Raw genomic sequence first — 19,227 nt, forward strand, 5'->3', positions numbered from 1 at the left:
ATCTCCATTCAAGGACTGAAGATCATTGAAAAAAAAAAATCCTTCTCATAAAACAACTTTGGCAGCCTGTATTTCAAAGTTGGCATCACAGCGTGGTGAGAGTAGCTGGGAATATGACATCCTCTCCTCCAAAATTGTTTGCATGAAGGTAATTTCATGCAGATTTAACGTTGCAGCTTTCAAAAGTAATCTGGCTGTTTTTTGTGACAGTCATTCTTTCTGCATTGTTTACAGTTAATCCTTAATCTTTTTCTTTCTCAGGATCTCGACCCATCTTTTGTCTATAAGATATTTCACCTTCCTTTATCGTTTTCATATTTTTTTCTCTTAAACTTACTATGTTTCTTTGCTGCCATTTAACCTCAGGCTGCTTCCCTCTTTTTTAACTTCCCTTCCATGTTTCTCTCCAAGGAAACTGGAGTAATTCTCTTGTTGCCCTCTCCCACCCCCTTTTCTCCATCATACCCTTGCGACTAATGCTTGAATTCTGCCTGTAGCACTAGATTGCAGTGGTGCAGATGGCTGGGAACACACACACACACACACACACACACACACACACACACACACACACTGGTTTGCATTAATACAGCTGGCTGGATGTAGGTGCCCCAGTTACATATGGAAAATAGGGCAGCGACAGCGCTTCTGATTTAGTTGTGTAAATGTGTGTATGTGTGTCTTAAGGCCGTTTGTTCTGCACGTGTAGGCGATAGGTTAGAAAATGTCATAATCTGATAAGTGGTATTTGTCCTGAACTTTATTAAAACAAAAATCAAGAACAACAAAACCCAGCTTTATAAACTTTGCAATTTACATATTTGTTGCAAGAAAAAGCCAGTATGAACTATATAATAATCTGGTTTATTCTAATTTAGGCACCTGCCATACTATACTATACTATATACTATACTATACTATACTATACTATGACATTTTTTGGAATTGTTTTTATTGCAGACTATGCATATTTCCCCCCTACATTTTCTGTAACCGAATTAATTATTAGATTTTTATTGTATACTATGTTATGACTTTTTATGACAATTTTATTTATAGAAATCGTATAACTTTTAATTATTTTTTTTTAAAACATTTTAACATCATACAGTATTATGGCATTCTTATGACATTTTAACAAGATACCATGTTAGTAATGCAATCTGTTAGATTTTGGGATTAATGCTGCTGAAGGTTGAGGGATACAGCAATTGTACAATTTGAGCACAATTGATCTGAGTTGCCAAAAATCTACGTAAATCCATGCAACACCTATAATAGGTATCAAATTGACTGACTGGTCTTCTACCTGGGCAACTTGAGGAGTCTCCATATATGAAACTGATACAATGAGACAATGACAATTTTAATGATATTGTAAAACATACTATACTATGACGTTTCTCATGAAATTTCAATGACAAATACTATGACATGTTATACTATTACTATGATCAACATACTATTCAAAAGCATGTTTAGGCATTTTGGATGAACTACACTGTAACCACGAAAATTTGATGGCATACTATTTATGACTTTTTGTCCAATTGTCCAGAAATTACAGAAAAAAAAACATATTATTCAATAGATCGCAGCGAGGGAGCTGCTCTGCTACGTACGAAACCCTGACCCAGAATCAAGTCGTCTGCAAGTGATTTAGCACCAGGTTCTCCACAAACATGTGGTGCGAGATAGGAGATTCAATAAAAATGCCCTAATATGTATCAACAGACTAAAATAAGGTAATTTTCAGCATTTTTAGCCATTTGAAAATTTGAAAATTTTAAGATTAAAATCAACCATTTTTGACAAAATTATATTTAAAACGGTCAAATTGTAAAATGCCTAAAAATGCTGAAAATTACTTTATTAAGTCTGTTGATACATTTTGTCGATAAATGACAGAAAAACACCATATTATGGGATATCCAAAAACTGGACAAAAAAAGTCATACGTGTTGTCGATTTTTGTCAAAAATGTTCAAATTTTAAAATGCCTAAAATTTTTTTAAATGACTTTATTATAGTCTGTTGATACATATTAGTTGTATATTTTGTCCATAAATGACAGAAAAACACCTTAATATGGGGAGGTCCAAAAATTGGACAAAAACTTTTTTCCCCCCAATTTTGATAACATACTATACTATGACAATTCATTTTTTATTACATTTCGATGCCATACTAGTATGGTATTTTGTGTGAAATTGTGATTGCATACTACGTTATTTTTTTTTACATTTTTTAATTAAATTTTAATTGCTCACCAATTGACCTGAAAAGAATTCCGCTATGGATTTCCATTATCAAAGAAACATTTATAAAACTAGTTAATAATTACTTGTGAATTTTTGAGCCGTAGAAGTGATTTCAACATCTGTGACAGAGTGGGAACTAGCAGGGGGTCAAGTGGGAGAAATTCATATTCAGTGGGGCTTCATACCCAAGGCTATTAACTGAAGGCTGAGACATTTTTAGCCAATGCTACAGTTTCTACCAAGTGTTTTTTGAAAGTTGAGCCAATAGTCTGTAATCTGGATAAACAGACAAAGAAATTGAACCTTGGCAGAGGTAAAAATAGCTGTAAAGCACCGGCTTAAAACACTTATGCAACTTTGAAACTGAATCTAATTTTAAAAGTGTGCCAGTGAAAATCCAAATTAGGCACAAGATGTCCTCCTTCTCCTCCTGAAGGACAAACTCTGCTCTTATCCTCAGCACCAGGCTGAGCCGGGCTCACAGCACTCCTCTCTCCATCTTGCATTTGGAAAAAAAGAAAAAGAAAAAAGGGTCTCTTCTCTGACGCTCTAGTAAACGTGAGGCTACTAAAAATGGCCTCTCTCAGAGGAAAGCCTGTGTAACTCCAGTCTGACCCCACTGCCTCCTCTCCCTTCCTTCACTGCTGCAGAGAACACAAGATTTATTAAGAGGCAAACTAATTCACTCCAGCTGGAGGCAATGGCTGCATGTGTCTTTTATTTATACAGTCCATGGTCTTTTCAAACTCTATTTCTTGCACTCACAGCATACACACGTGCACAGCATGCTCTACTACATCCACTTATGACTTATGAATGACAACACTTTGAGCAGCAGGTGTACAGGTCGTGGGGTCAGATAGCAGGTCCATGACATCTCATGTCCATGTCACAAACCCTGTGAGGGTCGTGTGTGTGAGATCACGGCAGTTCAGACAATTGTATATTTGTCTGTCAGTAATATGAGAGCTAATAATCTCCTTATTTCTGCACTCAGGATGCTGTTTCCTGTCTCTGTTTTGTTGGTTTTAATAGTTTGATTTTCAACTCAGATTTTATTTGAACTCCCTATTACTTTTTCCATTGAAATAACTCATTGAACTTGGTTTTAAGTTCTATATGTTGATATTGGTTGATCATAGACATACAGTCATGGAAAAACATATTAGACCACCCTTGTTTTCTTCAATTAATTGTTCATTTTAATGCCTTGTACAACCAAAGATACATTTGTTTGTTTGGACAAATATAATGATAACAACAAAAATAACTTATAAGAGTTTAAATTAAGAGCTGATATCTAGACATTGTCCATGGTTTTCTTGAAAATGATTTTGGTTATTATCAACAAAACCATGGAAAATATCTAGACATCATCTCTTAAATTAAACTATTATGAGCTATTTTTTGTTGCTATCATTACATTTGTCCAAATAAATGTACTTTTAGTTGTATCAGGCATTAAAATGAACAAGAAATTGAAGAAAAAGGGTGGTTTAATGTTTTTTTCCATGACTGTAGGTGTCTACCGGTATTGGTGTTTGTTGTCCTATATATGCCAACATTTTTAAACAGAACGTATACTGCAGAAAGGATACTGGGAGTGATTTAGAAATAGTGTTAGCTATTTATTAATTTTTGTATTTATTCGTCAATGTCACATTGTTCATTTCCACAATAATTAACATTCTTTCTGCATCGTATCGGTGCAAAATCGGTTCACAATCCCCATAGAAAAAGTCAATTATCATTCCAGCTCCAAAATTCACAACATCAGCTGTCATATCTGTAATTGGCATCAAAATATTCCCATGCATCAAATGCAAGGCAAATACTTACATCATGGCAAAAACCCCATATGCAAATAAATACCACTTGACCTCTAACTTGTCATTTCCTTCTGTGTGTGCAGGGGAACATGTTGTGATTAAAGTAAGGCAATGCAGAAAGAAGGGTTAAACGTGTAGACAGCTATCCTCAAGAGAGAAGAACAGACATGAACTACAAAGAAAAAGACAGAGAATGTGATGGTTGACTTAATGTCCTTTATTAAAATAGATGCACCACCAGATGGGGAGACAAGATGGAGAAAAAAAGGGAAAAGAAAGAAACAAAATGAAATGGATAAGAAGGAGGAAGAAAATGAATGCAAGATAAGAAAATGAGAGGAGTGAATAAGATATAATTAGTCACTGAGGAAGAGTAAAAAGAGACAACTAACATGCCTCTCTCTCAGACACAACACATGTAGGGGAATATGGTGGCATAGAAAGACTTTCTGACCTATGTCATAATATGGAAAATAAAATCAAAATCACATATGCATTAATAGGATTTTTAATTCATTTAACAAACTGTACTCCACTAAAATGCTTCAGATTATCAGAAAAAAAACTAAAAAAAGTCAAGGTAAATAACTTTAAATAACCATTTTCACTGGTTTCTTAAAGGGTAGAATGGCAGAAATGTATTAAAGGATAACAAAATTTGATCAATAACTGAGAAACCACTGAATTACCCAGCTCTGTGCACATGTACAGACATGGAAAAAATTATCAGACCAACTAAAGGTACATTTGTTTGGACAAATATAATGATAACAACAAAAATAGCTCATACAAGTTTAACAGCTGATATCTCCCCATTTTCTATGGTTTTCTTAAAAAATATTTTAAATTAAACTCTTATCAACTATTTTTGTTATTATCATTGTATTTGTCCAAACAAATGAACCTTTAGTTGTACCAGGCATTAAAATGAACAAGACATTGAAGAAAAAGGGTGGTCTAATAATTGTTTCCATGACTATACATGTGAGACTAGAAGAGCAATACACAATAGGACTTTATATGTAAAGTCTTCCATGTTGCTATTGCATGTAACTCACAATAACTGCTGGAAAAAAGAAAAAAACAGGATAAAGGAGGAGGCCTTGAAAAGAAAAAAAAATTGTTAACTGACTGTTAAAAGCAACATTAATCTATAATATCGAAATAAAAGCATTTTTTTAGCAACATCCTGCACAGACAATGCCGCTAAGTGACTCTTTATTTGATCCTTAGATTTTTGGTCCACATTAAAATGTATCAATACACGATTATTTATCATCTATTTATCTGTGATCATATCACACAATATAAACACCATGTGTTACAGATTGTGTTGATTGGTGATGTTCAAGGATCAATAATGAGGAGCACAGGGCAGAATCTTGGACAATGTATATCCTGAAATTACCAGTGGTGGAAGAAGTATTCAGATCCCTTACTCAGGTAAAAGTACTAATACTACACTGCAGAACTACGCCACTACATGTAAAGTCTCGCATTCAAAACTTACTTAAGTAAAAGTACAAAAGTATCAGCATCAAAATGTACTTAAAGTATCAAAAGTACTATTCTTTTCTATTATTCTTAATGCAGAATGACCCAACTCAGATTGTTATATATATTCTAAATATTTTTATTGAATTATTATTATTGATGCATTTATGTAAATTTTCTCAAGATAGGGCTCATTTTAACTACTTAATATACTGTTATGAGGTTTAATTTATAAAAAATGTCTACTTACTTGAAATGTATCATGTTTTTTATGTTAACCCTTAATAGGGCACTCATTGAAATACTTGCAAATTCCAAATTTCAACCCTAGAGAATATTGGAGGATATTAAATACTGCCAGAATGTGTAAAAAAAATATACGGACCCGGGGGAGTGGGATAATATTTTGAGAAATAAATTTACGAGATTAAAGTGGCAAATCTACGGGAAAAAAAGTGCAGATTTATGAGATTTAAAGTGGTGAATCTGCGAGAAAAAAGCTTTTTTCCTCCACTTTTTTATCTGTGACTTTTTTCCACCCAGATTTGCCACTTTAAATCTCTTTAATCTGCAACTTTTTCTTGTAGATTTGCCACTTTAATCTAGTAAATTTGCTACTTTTTTCTCGAAATATTTTTATTTTTTATTTTGGATATTCGCTGAAGTTACCAAATACGGTTCTTCACCCGATAAAGGGTTAAATCTCAATCTGAAAAGTAACTGAAGCTGTCAGCAAAATGTAGTGGAGTAAAAAGTACAATATTTGCCTCAAAATGTAATGGAGTAGAAGTTACATAAAATTTAAATATTCAAGTAAAGTACAATTACCTCAAAATTATACTGAAGTACAGTACTTGAGTAAATGTACTTAGTTACATCCCACACTGGAAATTACACAGGAAGTTAATAAAATTGACAGGATATCTACAAGTCAACATTAAATGTTTGTATATACTGCACAGTGTTTGTGTGTGTCTGTGTGTCAGGCGTGTTCAGGTATTTTTGTGGAGCTTTTCTTCATCTGAGTCGAGCCTCTAAAGATAGAAGGTGTCAGATGCTGTATGGATGCTGAAGTCCTCAGAGACAAACCTGAGATCTTTGGTTTTATAAATAAACTTGACTCGTCTGGACCGGACTTGTGTTGAATGAGAAAGCAGCCTCAGTGTCAGCGTGCTTCTTTTTTTGGCACTTATGAAAAGTGTGTATCTGTGTGTGTTTGTATGGCAGAAGAGTGTCATGAGACAGGTGGTCATTTGGTTGCGTGTGTTTCTCTTTGTCTCTGTGGAGCTTCAGCTTTTGTCTTGAAGCTGTCCCAGCAGGCAGAGTCTTCCTCCGTCAGAGGAGAGGCCGAGGCCATGAGGTCACTGAACGACAGCAGCGTGAATGAGGTGGGAGGAGGAAGAGATGGACGGAGAGGCTGAGACGAAAAGAGATAAGATTACTGAAATAGTGCAATTAGTCCATTCATTATTTAGCCTGTGAAATGACTGAAAATACTCCTACATCGAATGTTCCTAGTGACCAATGTTTGGCATTCTTAGTTAATTAAATGTCAAAATCCAACATCTGATCGATTCACCGTCCATTTTTTAACGGAAGAGGATTTTTGAGCAGTGGCAGTTCTACACGGGGGCCTACCGAAACTGCCCCTGTGAAGAATCCCTTGGCCCCTGCTGTGGCCCGTGTGAAATTAATAATAAAGTGATCAATTTATAACAAACAACGGAACAATTCTTACCTATTTTTTGTTCAAACAATATCTAATTGCACACAAAAGGAACTCAGAATGTGAACATTGTATAATAGTTTAATTGTGCAATAAAAGCTTGTGTTTATATATATATATATATATATATATATATATATATATATAAACTTAATGATAACAACAAAAATAGCTAATAGCTGATAAGAGTTTAATTTGAGAGCTGATTTTGAAAATTATTTTGGTTATTATCAAGAAAACCATGGAAAATGTCTAGATATCAGCTCTTACATTAAACTCTTATCATCTATTTTTGTTGTTATCATTATATTTTTTCCAAACAAATGTACCTTTAGTTGTAGCAGACATTAAAATTAACAAGAAACTGAAGAAAAAAGCGGTCTAATTATTTTTTCCATGACTGTATATTAGATATATTGAAGAAAATGAGGTTGTAGCTTGCAGTCTACTTTACTGAACTCAAAAAGTTGACTTTATTCTCAACATTTCCACTTTATTCTCAGATTTCGACTTTTTTCTCAAAATTGTATTTCAACTTTATTCTCTGCATTTTGACATTATGAATTTTTTTTTGTTCCTCCTCTCAGTTTTTTCCCCCTCCTACCTCGCCCTAATCCTCTTCTGTAATTTTTTTTTCATGCTAACCAATATTAGAATTAAAATATGCCACAAGCCTTCATTCTGTGCTTCTTGGATCTAAGGAGGTTTAAGTTTCACAGTGATCCTAATCATTCATATCTAACTATAGTACAGTGTGCCTACTTCTTTCCAGCGAAATCAGTGAACGCTACTTTTAGTAGTGTGTTAAATTACTCTTTAAGCACAGCTTTTGCAGAGTTTTAGAGACACACAAAAAACTTTTCCAGCTGTTAATGAAATATTCATTCAGTTTTGCAAACCTCCCTTTAATCGTGCATGCTGAGAAAAATCCTTCTGAATGAGCGACTGTAAAAAAATGAGTACTTACTGCAGAGCCTGCTTTGTCTGCTGGTCCGAGTGCTACGGCAACATGATGCTCTGCATCCAGCAAGCTCTCCTGCAGAAACACATATGAATCAGCACACACACATTAATAGCCCAAAGAAAATACTTATACAAACTATCTAAATTCAAATTATTTATGACAAATAAAGCAAATGTGCAACCTTATCGGACGTTCGCATTCGCCCTACATGCAGAAGCATCTATTGAACATATGCATGTAATTATCACATATCTGTTTGCATGATTTCTAAGGAGAGCGAGGGAAGGTTCTGTCAGAGAACCGCTGCATTTACACGTCGCTTCCCAAATAATAACAGCGCCTGTGATACCAGGAACCATCAAGCATACATGCATTGACTGGAAAATTACGTCTAGCTTGAAGATATAAAACCATTCTGCAGCCTGCATGATAAATATGTTTTGGCAAAATCAGATTCATATCCAGTTTTTCAGCCTTGCTGATGTAAAATTTATGCAGATTTCTTCTTAGTGTTGACCTCTTTACTTTAACATTTTATCAATATTGATATTATACATTTCAATTAGAGGTGGGGGGCAGATATATAAATTCATGGCTGCCAAGTATCAATATTTAGTGCTCCGACAGCCCGCCGTTTTCACCTTTCAGGAGGCCGCGGCGGGATCACTTTTAGGAATATACTGGAGATACTGGTATCATATGAAACTACAAGATCTAAGGAATCTATAGGTGTCGAAATAATGCTGCAAAGTCTGGCTATTTTTTTATGTTTCATGGTGATTTTCAAAGCGGTCATGTGACCTCTGACGTCAATGAAAATAGGCTCTCTGGGTTCTCACAAGTCTCCTCTATACATAGATGGCTGCCTCCCAATTCAGAACTGAGAATTTTCTCTTATTTGACAAAACAATTCTTGATTGAATTGAATTTTGTTCACACAAAATACAGTTAAAACAGTAAATTCGCAATACAGGTGCATCTCAATAAATTAGAATATCATAGAAAAGTTTATTTATGTCAGTAATTCAATTTAAAAAGGTGAAAAAACACATATAGAATGAAACATTTTATGTCTTAATTTATATAATTCATTCTAATTATAATGATTATGGCTTACATTTAATGAAGACATAAAATTCAGTGTCTCAAAACATTTTATTATTACAAAAGACCAATTTTAACAAGTATGTTTAATATGGAAATGTTGGCCTCTGACAAGTATGTCCATCTAAATGACTCAGTACTTGGTTGGCGTTGTTTGACTTCAACTACTGGAAATGGACTTTGCCATCATATTCTAATGTACTGAGATTCACCTATATATTGTATCGCAATACTTACCATATCGCAAAATGCTTAATATCGCAATAATATTGTATCGTGACTCAAGACAACACATTTTTTACTCTAAACACACATTCTGTTAGGACTGTCCTAAAAACACACTTTTACTTTTTTGTGTTTGCAATTGTAATTTCTTTGTACCTGCTTGGACATTAAAAGCCAGAAGCTGGGTGTCTGTATGTGGGATAACAGATGGTGTGTGTGTCATTACAAAGTGATGGACAAGAGAAAGAAGCTCAAAAGGAACGTACAAATCACTTCTTAAAACCCACTTTTATAGACTTGCTTTTATGCAAAGCTTTCTTTCTCACCACTCCTTTTTACTTCTTCACTTTTTACTTTTTTTTACCCCTTACCTTTTATTTTCTGTCTATCTGAGAATGTCTTATGTCTTGTTCCCATTGTGATTAACTGCTCTCTGTCAAAGAACTTTGTAAACGGCTGTTTTTAAAAGGTATTCTATAAAAGTTATTATTATTGTTATTATTATATAAGAAGAGACATATCACCAGAAACTGTATTTCAATGTGATTTTTGTCATTGTTGTTGTTGTCATTTTGCAGTTTCATTAGTGTTGTCACAGTGCATTTTATAAAGTGTGTTATTTTGTCCCTCAGTTTCTGTCTAGAAGCTGCAGGGGTGACATGGCCAGAGGTCAGCAGGAAGTAATATTTCTCATGGCGTCTCTCTGATCCAGCCAATCAGCACAGGGCATGAGGTCAATAGCACTGCTGCTCATCTCATCTCTCTGTTACCACTTGGAGCTCTGAGTATCTCTATTTTTATATGAGACAAAAAAAATCAATTCAGTTCCAGTTTATTTGACCTCTTGAGGTCACTGCAATCATTCACTAATCACAAATATTGTTGTTTGTCACTCTTCAGAGAGGAACAGCTTCAGTGTGTTCTGGTGCAATCTGGAACTTAATGAAGCACACATCTCTGTTTTATTTAAATTTACAGGATTAAGCATGTATCAGTAGTCATCGCTAATTTCTTAATTTATTTGGCTATAATAATCTTTTACTCTGAATGTGAGCAGAGCCAAAATAAAAAAAACACAAAAAAACCTGTTGCATGCTGGATGATGAAAAATGCACCAGTAACTGTGTTCTACTTGTTATTTTTTTGGAGTTTCATTATTTCATGCATAGATTGTGATATAAAACTAATAATTATTATTGTAGAGCTGAGGACAAATTAAGTGTTTTTTTTTTCCTGACCAATTATATTTAACAAGATTTTCTTGTTACCAGACTTGTACACTTCAGTATAAACATGATTATCCACATATTTACTCTTTATTCCCTCATTTTTTGAACAGCATTAAGTTATTAAAAAAAACAAAAAAACAATGCCAATCACAAACATCTAAGGAATGCCATCTACAAATATGAAAAAGACAAAAAAGCAGGGAATGCTCATATATTAAGGTTCTCTTAAAAATAAATGTTAGGCATTTTTGCTAGGAGACTGATTTTACGATCAAAATAGATGCAGATTAATATTTTGTCAACAATTAATAATTAATCACCTTACAGTTTAAGCTGTAATTTTCTAATTTTCCCTTATTTATCTATGTAGTAACATGGAACTGTTATGATGTTTGTTCATTACCTGGTGATAGTCATTTAAACCTTAAGTCCTTAGAATAAATATGAAATAAACTAGCTGTTAATGTGTGTTTTTTTCCTTCAGCAACAAAATATTGTATCCACTTTTCTCTCCATTCCTCTTTGCTTCACTGACTTTTCAGCTTGCATCTTTTCATATTCTACACACTGTATGTTGCCGTTACTTCACTTCCCCTCCGATCTATAGTTAAAAGGAGGATATGTGCATTACCTGCAATCGATATAAGTGAGCTGTTATTCACTGGTGTAAAAACACGGACACTAAAACAGCATTAAGCCTCCATGACCTCGAGAGGGATGGAGAGAGGCGCCCCTTTTAGCAGTCACTTGTTAATCCCTCTGCCACTGGGCATGGAGGAAAGAGCAAGAGGAGGAGGAGGGGAGAGGAAAAATACAAGGGGAGGCAGAGAGGAGAGGAGGAACAGTAAAAATGAAGATAGACGGTGATGAAAAGAGAAGAGAACACATCAGAGGGAGAAGTGGAGAGGACGAAGAACGAAGGTGAGGAGAGAAGAAGAGTGGAAAAGAGGAGATAAAATAGGAAATAGGTGATAACAGATGATTCTTCTACTCTGAGGTGCACTCCTCTAACTCTTGTCGTGGTGTGAGGAGGGATGGAGGGCCACTCGAGGGCCCCCTTATGTCTTAAGGGGATTTCTCTGCGAGACCACCTGTGATTCAGTTTGCAGATGCTTTCATGGGGGGGCAGCCACTGGGGACCGGAGCTCCGAGGACCCTGTGGCTGAGCAGCCGAGCTGCTTTTAAGCTAATTGATTTCCTGAAGGCTGCATCAGACTGGTTCTACACGTGTCACACAAGACCCACTTAGAAGAACAAACTAACCAGGAGCCTATTTATCAAACTATTAATATAATTTTAAATTACTTCTGTCTACACATATACGGTTACGGAAAAAAATATTAGATCGTTATTTTCTTCAATTTCTTGTTCATTTTAACTAAAGGTACATTTGTTTGGAAAAAAATATATTGATAACAACAAAAATAGCTGATAAGAGTTTAATTTGAGAGCTGATATTTAGACATTTTCCATTTTTTTCTTGATAATGATCATCATAGACAAAAAATATTTTTGATCATTAAGAATGTTAACATAGTACGGAAGTAGACTGCTCTCAACACAGCACGAGTAGGAGTAGGTAAATTGCACATTGCTGATTATATCAAGTCATTATGTTTGTGAACTCTTTGGAATGTTTTCATGTCTAATCTTTTCTTTAAACCTGAAAATCAAACCAGCCTTGAATCTGTCTTTAGCCTCTTTTGGTCTTTTTCAATTTGTTATTTGACAGACATAAGACAGACAATGTCTTGTTTTTTAAGTTGTCTTGTCTTGTTTTTCCCAGTAGCTTGTTTTTGTACTTCTTACTCTTCACTCACTTCAAACAGACTCACTTCAAATATCCAGTCCTCTTCTTCCTCATCTAGATGCATCTTGGTCTGGCGCAGTACACATTTCTGTGTGAGCGGTTCGGAGGACAGGTGAAACTCCACCCTCTGCAGGTTGAAGCCCAATCCAGTGCCGATGGCTTTGATGAAGCTCTCCTTCAAGGCCTTGATGGAAAAAGGAGGAAACTCAATCAGCTACACACAGAAAATGAGGAACAGCACATAAGGGAAAAGAAGGACATTTGAATGTCTGACAAAGCTGAGAAGGACAGTGTGTGTGTGTGTGTGTGTGAGAGTGTTCGTGTGTGTGTGTGTGTGTTTGTATGTTGTGTATCTTGGCTCAGCAGCACAATAACTTAAAACCATAACAGATGGGAATCTATGCACACATGTATAACAGTGTGTATACAAAAGACCGACTGTGTGTGTGTGTGTGTGTGTGTGTGTGCGTGTGTGAATATGTGTGTGTCCAGCCAAAACCAACCCTGCTCGGCAGCCAATGAGGCACAATAACAGTGTTACAAGGCTAATCGCTATGGCAACCATCGAACTCTGCCATTAGTCAACAGTGTGGTGATGATATCAGAGCTTGACGTCTCTGAGCCACCCTCTCAATCTCACAACATCTTTACTTAGCACCAACGTTGCTGTCGCCGTCCATCTGTGTGTGTGTGTGTGTGTGTGTGTGTGTGTGTGTGTGTGTTTGTGCGCAACGAGAGAAAGAGAAAAAAAGGCAAAAACTGATAGAAGGGAAAGAAAGAAAAGATCTGTGAGGATGACATGCAGAGACCGAAAAGGACAGAATGTGAGAAAAAGAGTTGAAGAGGAAAATTATGTGCAAAATGTACAAATGTGTTTGTCTCTTAAAGGACCTTGTCAGTGTTATTTTCTCCCTCTGTTTCCTTCTCTCACGCACAACACACACACACACACACACACACACACACACACACACACACACACACACACACACACACACCGCCTGTGGGGCCCAGCAGCAATGCAATGTGACGATAGGGTAGTATGGTTGCCATGGTTACCCAGTGGCGGTAGAACGCGGCGAGCTGCTGGTGCTCCGAGCCGGCTGATTGGATGACGCTCCACTCGTACGCTGTAAACTGACGCATCATGATGCGAAAAAACTCTGGCACTGAGCTGCTACCTGGAGGTAAAAGAAGGAGGGAGGAGAGGTGAGAGGGGAAGAGGATATAAAAAAAGAAGGATGGAGACAGACAGAAGGAAAGGGAAAGAAGGAGAAGAAAAGCAATGAGGTGAGAGGAAGATGGAGGGATGTACACTACCACAGAGATAGAAATAAGCTCATACACAGTTTTTTAAAATTAGTACTTATAACTGTTAGATAATACAATAATACCACAGATTTGAATGTGACTGTGACACAGAAATCCAAGCATTTGCACAAACAAGTTACCTCAGCCTCGACCTTCTACATACACAAGGCAACAGTGACCCCTTGTGGCCGAGTTGGACAATACATAAGCAATACAAGTTCCCACTGTATCTCAGTGATGTAAACTGAATGATGCCCAACTGCTACAGACATTCATATATCTTTATTTATTCATGTTATGTATTTACTTTTTGCCTCTATACCCCAATGGATGTATATAGTTAAATTGTATGTTTTTTTCTTTTACTTTACATACACATATTCATATTATTAAATGGACATTTGGAACAAGAAGCTATTGATACAACCCTTGGTTCTGTACTATTTTGATGCTAACAACTGTAAATCCATTTGTACCTGTCAAAATTTCCTAATAAACAGATAATTACAAAAAAATTGTAAACTTAAGATTGTCGTGAAAATCATTAAAAATATTTTTTCGTTCTTATCCCTGTATGTCTGTAACAACATGTGTGTGTGTGCTTTTGTATCTCTAAGTCAAACTATTTCCACAAGTTTAACCTCTTTCTCTCCATCCATATTTTGAGCAAACTGCTAACATAACATCCCCAAAATGATTGTTGAAGGCTTCCTGTTTAGTCATGCCATGGCATAAGCTTATGGCTATTTTCTTTACTGCTTAGTTGCCAGTAAAACATCTTTAGATCTGAATTGACCATGCCCACATTGGTTGATATTGTTAATGGTGTTTTATCTGTTACGCTCAGCATTTACCTGGCATAGCGATCTTCATTATATCCACTCCCACCTGCACTCCCTGTTCTGCAGCGAGCACAGCGTAGTCCCCCTGGTGGGACAGGTTGAAACTCCAGGATGGGGGTTCAGGGCCTGAATCTGAACTAACCTGGATGCAGAAAGCAAGACAGGAATCAGAGAGTGGACATTTTCTTCTATAAGACCAAAAATATGGTCATCAGGTTTTCTGAAAGCTATAAAACAAATAACAAGTAACTCTATTTCTACTGTTCATCATGTAATAATATACTAAGTAATAATATACATGAACCCACCAGTATAAAGTAAGGTGACTCCACATCTAAAGGACTATGTTAGCCTAATTTTTACTTACTTAGAGGCTATTACTTCTTTTAAATTACTTCTTAAAACCCACTTTTATAGACTTGCTTTTATGTAATGCTTTCTACCTCGCCACTTTTCACTTCTTCTTTTTTTTTTACTCCTTTTTCCTTTTATTTTCTGTGTATCTGAGCATGTCTTGTGATTGTTCCTGTTCCGTCTCATATTGTTTTCCTTTTAATGTAAGAATTATTTTTAGCCTTATGACATCATTCTCGTTGTGATTAACTGCCCTCTGTCCAAGCATTTTAAAAACGGCTGTTATTAAAAAGGTGCAAAATAAATAAAGTTATTATTATTATTATTATTATTACCAAGTGTAAAAAAAAATACTTTACCACGATCTTTCAATAATCACCACTGACCCAAGGTAGTAAGAACTCATGCTGGGCATCAAAACTTTGTTCAAACCCACAGAACTTAATTTTAATTCATTATGAAAACATTTTAAATAAAGAATCATGGTGTGAACCTTTAGTGGTGCTGCCAGGTAAGGTTTCCCTCTGGGAGACCGCTCCAGTCTGATCTCTGACCATGGGATCCCCATCCTCTCACACACAAATCTCCTCAGCAACAACCTGCCAGCCTGGTGAAGTAACAGAGAAACAAAAAGTTAGTGAAATAAACACATGCATGGCACAACTAAAGGTACATTTGTTTGGACAAATATAATGATAACAACAAAAATAGCTGATAAGAGTAGGCCTGACACATTTTTTAGGACGATATATTTTCCCAGAAACTATCACAATAAACGATAGTATCGTTGTATCGATGTTGTTTTAGTTTTATAACTATATTAGAGCATAATAAGTTCATCCTTCCACAGCAATTCATTTTTAAATCTCGAGAATATTAAACAATGGAATTGAAATGTGGAAAAGAAATATTAAAATATCCTAGACAAATAAAACTTAAATAAATAAATTACAACTAAAACAAATAAAATAGACTTTCAGGCTCTGTTAACAAAACATTGCACTGAGATACTAATTATGTATTATACTATTTTATTATTAAAATAACATAGATAAAAAACTATCATGTCCATTTTTATATATCAAACGGTAAGTTGATATAGTAATTACCGTGACAGGCCTGTATAAGAGTTTAATTTAAGAGCTGATATCTAGCCATTTTTCATGAATTTCTTGATAATAACCAAAATCATTATCAAGAGAACCATGGAAAATGTTTAAAAATCAGCTCTTAAATTAATTTCTTATAGGCAAGGCAAGACAGGTTTATTTGTATAGCACCTTTCAACAACAGGGCAATTCAAAGTGCTTTACACAAAACATTAAAAGCATTTAAAAGAGACAAAAAAAAGTGATTTGACATTTTCAAAATGAAACCTCATAACAATATATTAAGAAGAAAAAAAAAATCCTACCTTGAGAAAATTAAAATGCTGCTTACATAAATGCATCAACAATAATAATCAAATAATATATTTGGGATACATAAAACAATTTGAGTGGGTCCATTCTGCATAACGAGTACTTTTACTTTTGATACTTTAAGTACATTTTGATTTTTTGAATGCAGGACTTTTAGTGGAGTAATTTCACAGTGTGGTATTAGTACTTTTACTTAAGTAAAGAATATGAATACTTTTTCCACCACTGTTGATTTGGCAAGTGGGGAAGAACCTATGTTTGGTCATCAGGACGCAGAAGAAACAAAAAGTTTTACATTCAAACTCACCATGGCTGACTTTGCATCCTTAGCAAACACAAACTGTCCGATCCGTTCCTTCTCCTCCCGCTGGATGCATCGAGCAGCTAACAGCCAGTCAGACCTGCTCGGTGTCCACGACCCGCAGCGGAAAGCCCACCGGACAGAGCCCATCTCCACCTCTTCACCTCCGTCTGGTCCTCTGAACTCCTCCAACTCCTCCAGGCTGATCACAAGTTGTTACTGAGCTAACGTTAGCATCGCAAGTTAGCATGTCAGGTTTGACTGACAATAAGCCTCTAGAAATGTTACAGCTTTAGCGGTGTCTTAAGCACCACAGCAGCGGATAACACCGGGCTGTTAATAAAACCATTACTCTTTGTTTACGTTTTGGATGTGACAGCAGTGAACGTGTCCGGGAAGATGCCGGCGAGATTCAATGTCGTCATAAGTGGGCGCGGTAGCGGATTGACCAATCGGAGCGATCTAAAGAGTGCGCAACTGACGATGCCTTCACTTGCTCCCGGGAGTATTGTAAAAACGATGAATCATTGTTGTGTAATTAAATATGACAGTTCTTTTGATACACGAGAGAGAAGAAATCCCGCAAAGCCAGCCGACTATAAAAGAGATGTACCTTACACTTTATGCTTAAGAAGAAATATCTCCTAGCTTGTCTTCATGCTTAAAAATCAACTAAAAGCCTTTCTTCTGCAACAGAATGGCTAAAATAACTATGTGCTGCGCAAAGTAAAGCAAAAATAAATGCTTTGATTGAATCGTCCAATTTTCCATCGCAAATTATTCTATCCAACTCCCATCTACGTAGCTGTATTCACAGTTTGAACATTGAAGTTTTTAAATTCCAAGCGGCACTTGAAAGCAGCATTAAAATTGTACCTCTACGATGTTGTTTTGATTGCGATAAATCTGTGTGCGTAAGGTAAGTTGTATTCACAATATATTAAATATAATGTTCAATTGGAGGCTGTAGTTAGACAGCTAACACACAACTACGTTACATTTATGATTGTGAGGATGAAATTGTGCGGTGCTCGTCAGGTTAGGGAAATACTGTATTATAGCATAGTATTATTCACTGAGGAAAAAAACGTTATTTTTTAAAACTAGAATTATTTGGAAGATACTGGAGGGCACAACCTAGAAGCACAGATGGCGTTTATGGGCATTTTGTCTACGTGTAGCCTAACAGATGAAACGTACGTCAAATTTATTTACCTTAAACCTTCTTCTATACACTTTTGAATGTATTACTATATTCTAAACAGATGTAGCCTATTAGATATTGTCAATATTGTTTTCTTAGAGTAGCCAAATAAGGAGTAATAGCCATCGCATAACGTGTGTCAATGTTCTGCAGGGAAAACTGAAACATCAGCAGTATTAGGTGACAGCTGTCCGCATATGCTTACTTACAACTGGATAAACAATCTGCACTTCTTCATATTTAGAGGTGTTTTATAAATGAGAGGGACTCATTTGATTATTCCCCTACAAAGATCCATGACTTGATTTTTTTTTTTAAATAGAGTTTTCAGTCCACAAGACAAATAACAAAAAGCCTACATTTTTAATCAAATAGAAAGTGAGAGAATAACTTCTTTCTCCTTTTTAGACCATTTCATATTTTCATTTTTTTTCATTTTTTCATTTCATCCACACTATAAAGCCCTGTAAGCATTGGTGGAAAAAGCATTCAGGTCCCTTACTTAAGTAAAAGTACTAATACAACACTGTAAAATTACTCCACAACAAGTAAAAGTCCTGCATTTAAAAAATACTGAAATAAAGGTACAAATGTATCAGCATCAAAATGTACTTAAAGTATCAAAAGTAAAAGTACTCGTTATGCAGCATGGACCCACTAAGATTGTTATATACATTCCAGATATATTAGGTTATTGGCATTGATGCATTTATGTAAGTAGCATTTACATTTTGTCAAGGTAGGGCACATTTTAAAGACTTAATATACTGTTATGAGGTTTAGTTAAAAAATATATCTAATCACTTTAAATTGATCACATTTTATGTTAAATCTGGACCTCAAAAATAACTAAAGCTGTCAGCTAAATGTAGTGGAGTAAAAAGTGCAATATTTGCCTCAGGTTGTAGTGGAGTAGAAGTATAAAGTTACATAAAATGGAAATACTCAAGTACACTACTTGAGTAAATGTACTTAGTTACATTCCACCACTGCCTGTAAGATATATTTGTGATTTGGGTTACATAAAAAATTAACCTAACTTTGCACACACTGTATATTCCAGCTACTCTATCTACTCTATTTTACATACAGGAAGACTGCAGAGCTCTTTCAGCCGGTGATGCTCCTCCACCTGTGTTCGCTCACCTGGCA

General features: G+C 35.5%; 1 protein-coding gene across 1 annotated transcript; it reads right to left on the reverse strand.

Annotated features, from left to right (window-relative positions):
* Positions 1 to 6,118: 6,118 nt before the first annotated feature.
* aasdhppt (aminoadipate-semialdehyde dehydrogenase-phosphopantetheinyl transferase) lies at positions 6,119 to 17,271 on the reverse strand. Its single transcript, XM_059330455.1, has 7 exons — positions 16,878 to 17,271; positions 15,643 to 15,756; positions 14,808 to 14,937; positions 13,702 to 13,823; positions 12,668 to 12,826; positions 8,278 to 8,346; positions 6,119 to 7,001 (listed from the first exon to the last, which is right to left on the reverse strand). Exons 1-7 carry the CDS (start codon positions 17,019 to 17,021, stop codon positions 6,834 to 6,836), a joined length of 906 nt encoding a protein of 301 aa, XP_059186438.1. The 5' UTR covers positions 17,022 to 17,271; the 3' UTR covers positions 6,119 to 6,833.
* Positions 17,272 to 19,227: the final 1,956 nt, after the last annotated feature.

The sequence above is a fragment of the Centropristis striata genome, chromosome 4, assembly GCF_030273125.1.
Source record: "Centropristis striata isolate RG_2023a ecotype Rhode Island chromosome 4, C.striata_1.0, whole genome shotgun sequence".
Classification (NCBI taxonomy): Eukaryota; Metazoa; Chordata; class Actinopteri; order Perciformes; family Serranidae; genus Centropristis; species Centropristis striata.

Bases quoted from the DNA above. Each gene is read 5' to 3' on its own strand.
- aasdhppt (XM_059330455.1), bottom strand. From the start codon at position 17,021: ATGGGCTCTGTCCGGTGGGCTTTCCGCTGCGGGTCGTGGACACCGAGC. The intron at 15,757-16,877 runs GTGAGTTTGAAT...TTACTTCACCAG, and splicing joins AGGATGCAAAGTCAGCCATG to GCTGGCAGGTTGTTGCTGAG. The intron at 12,827-13,701 runs GTAACCATGGCA...TTTTCCATCAAG, and splicing joins CCGCGTTCTACCGCCACTGG to GCCTTGAAGGAGAGCTTCAT.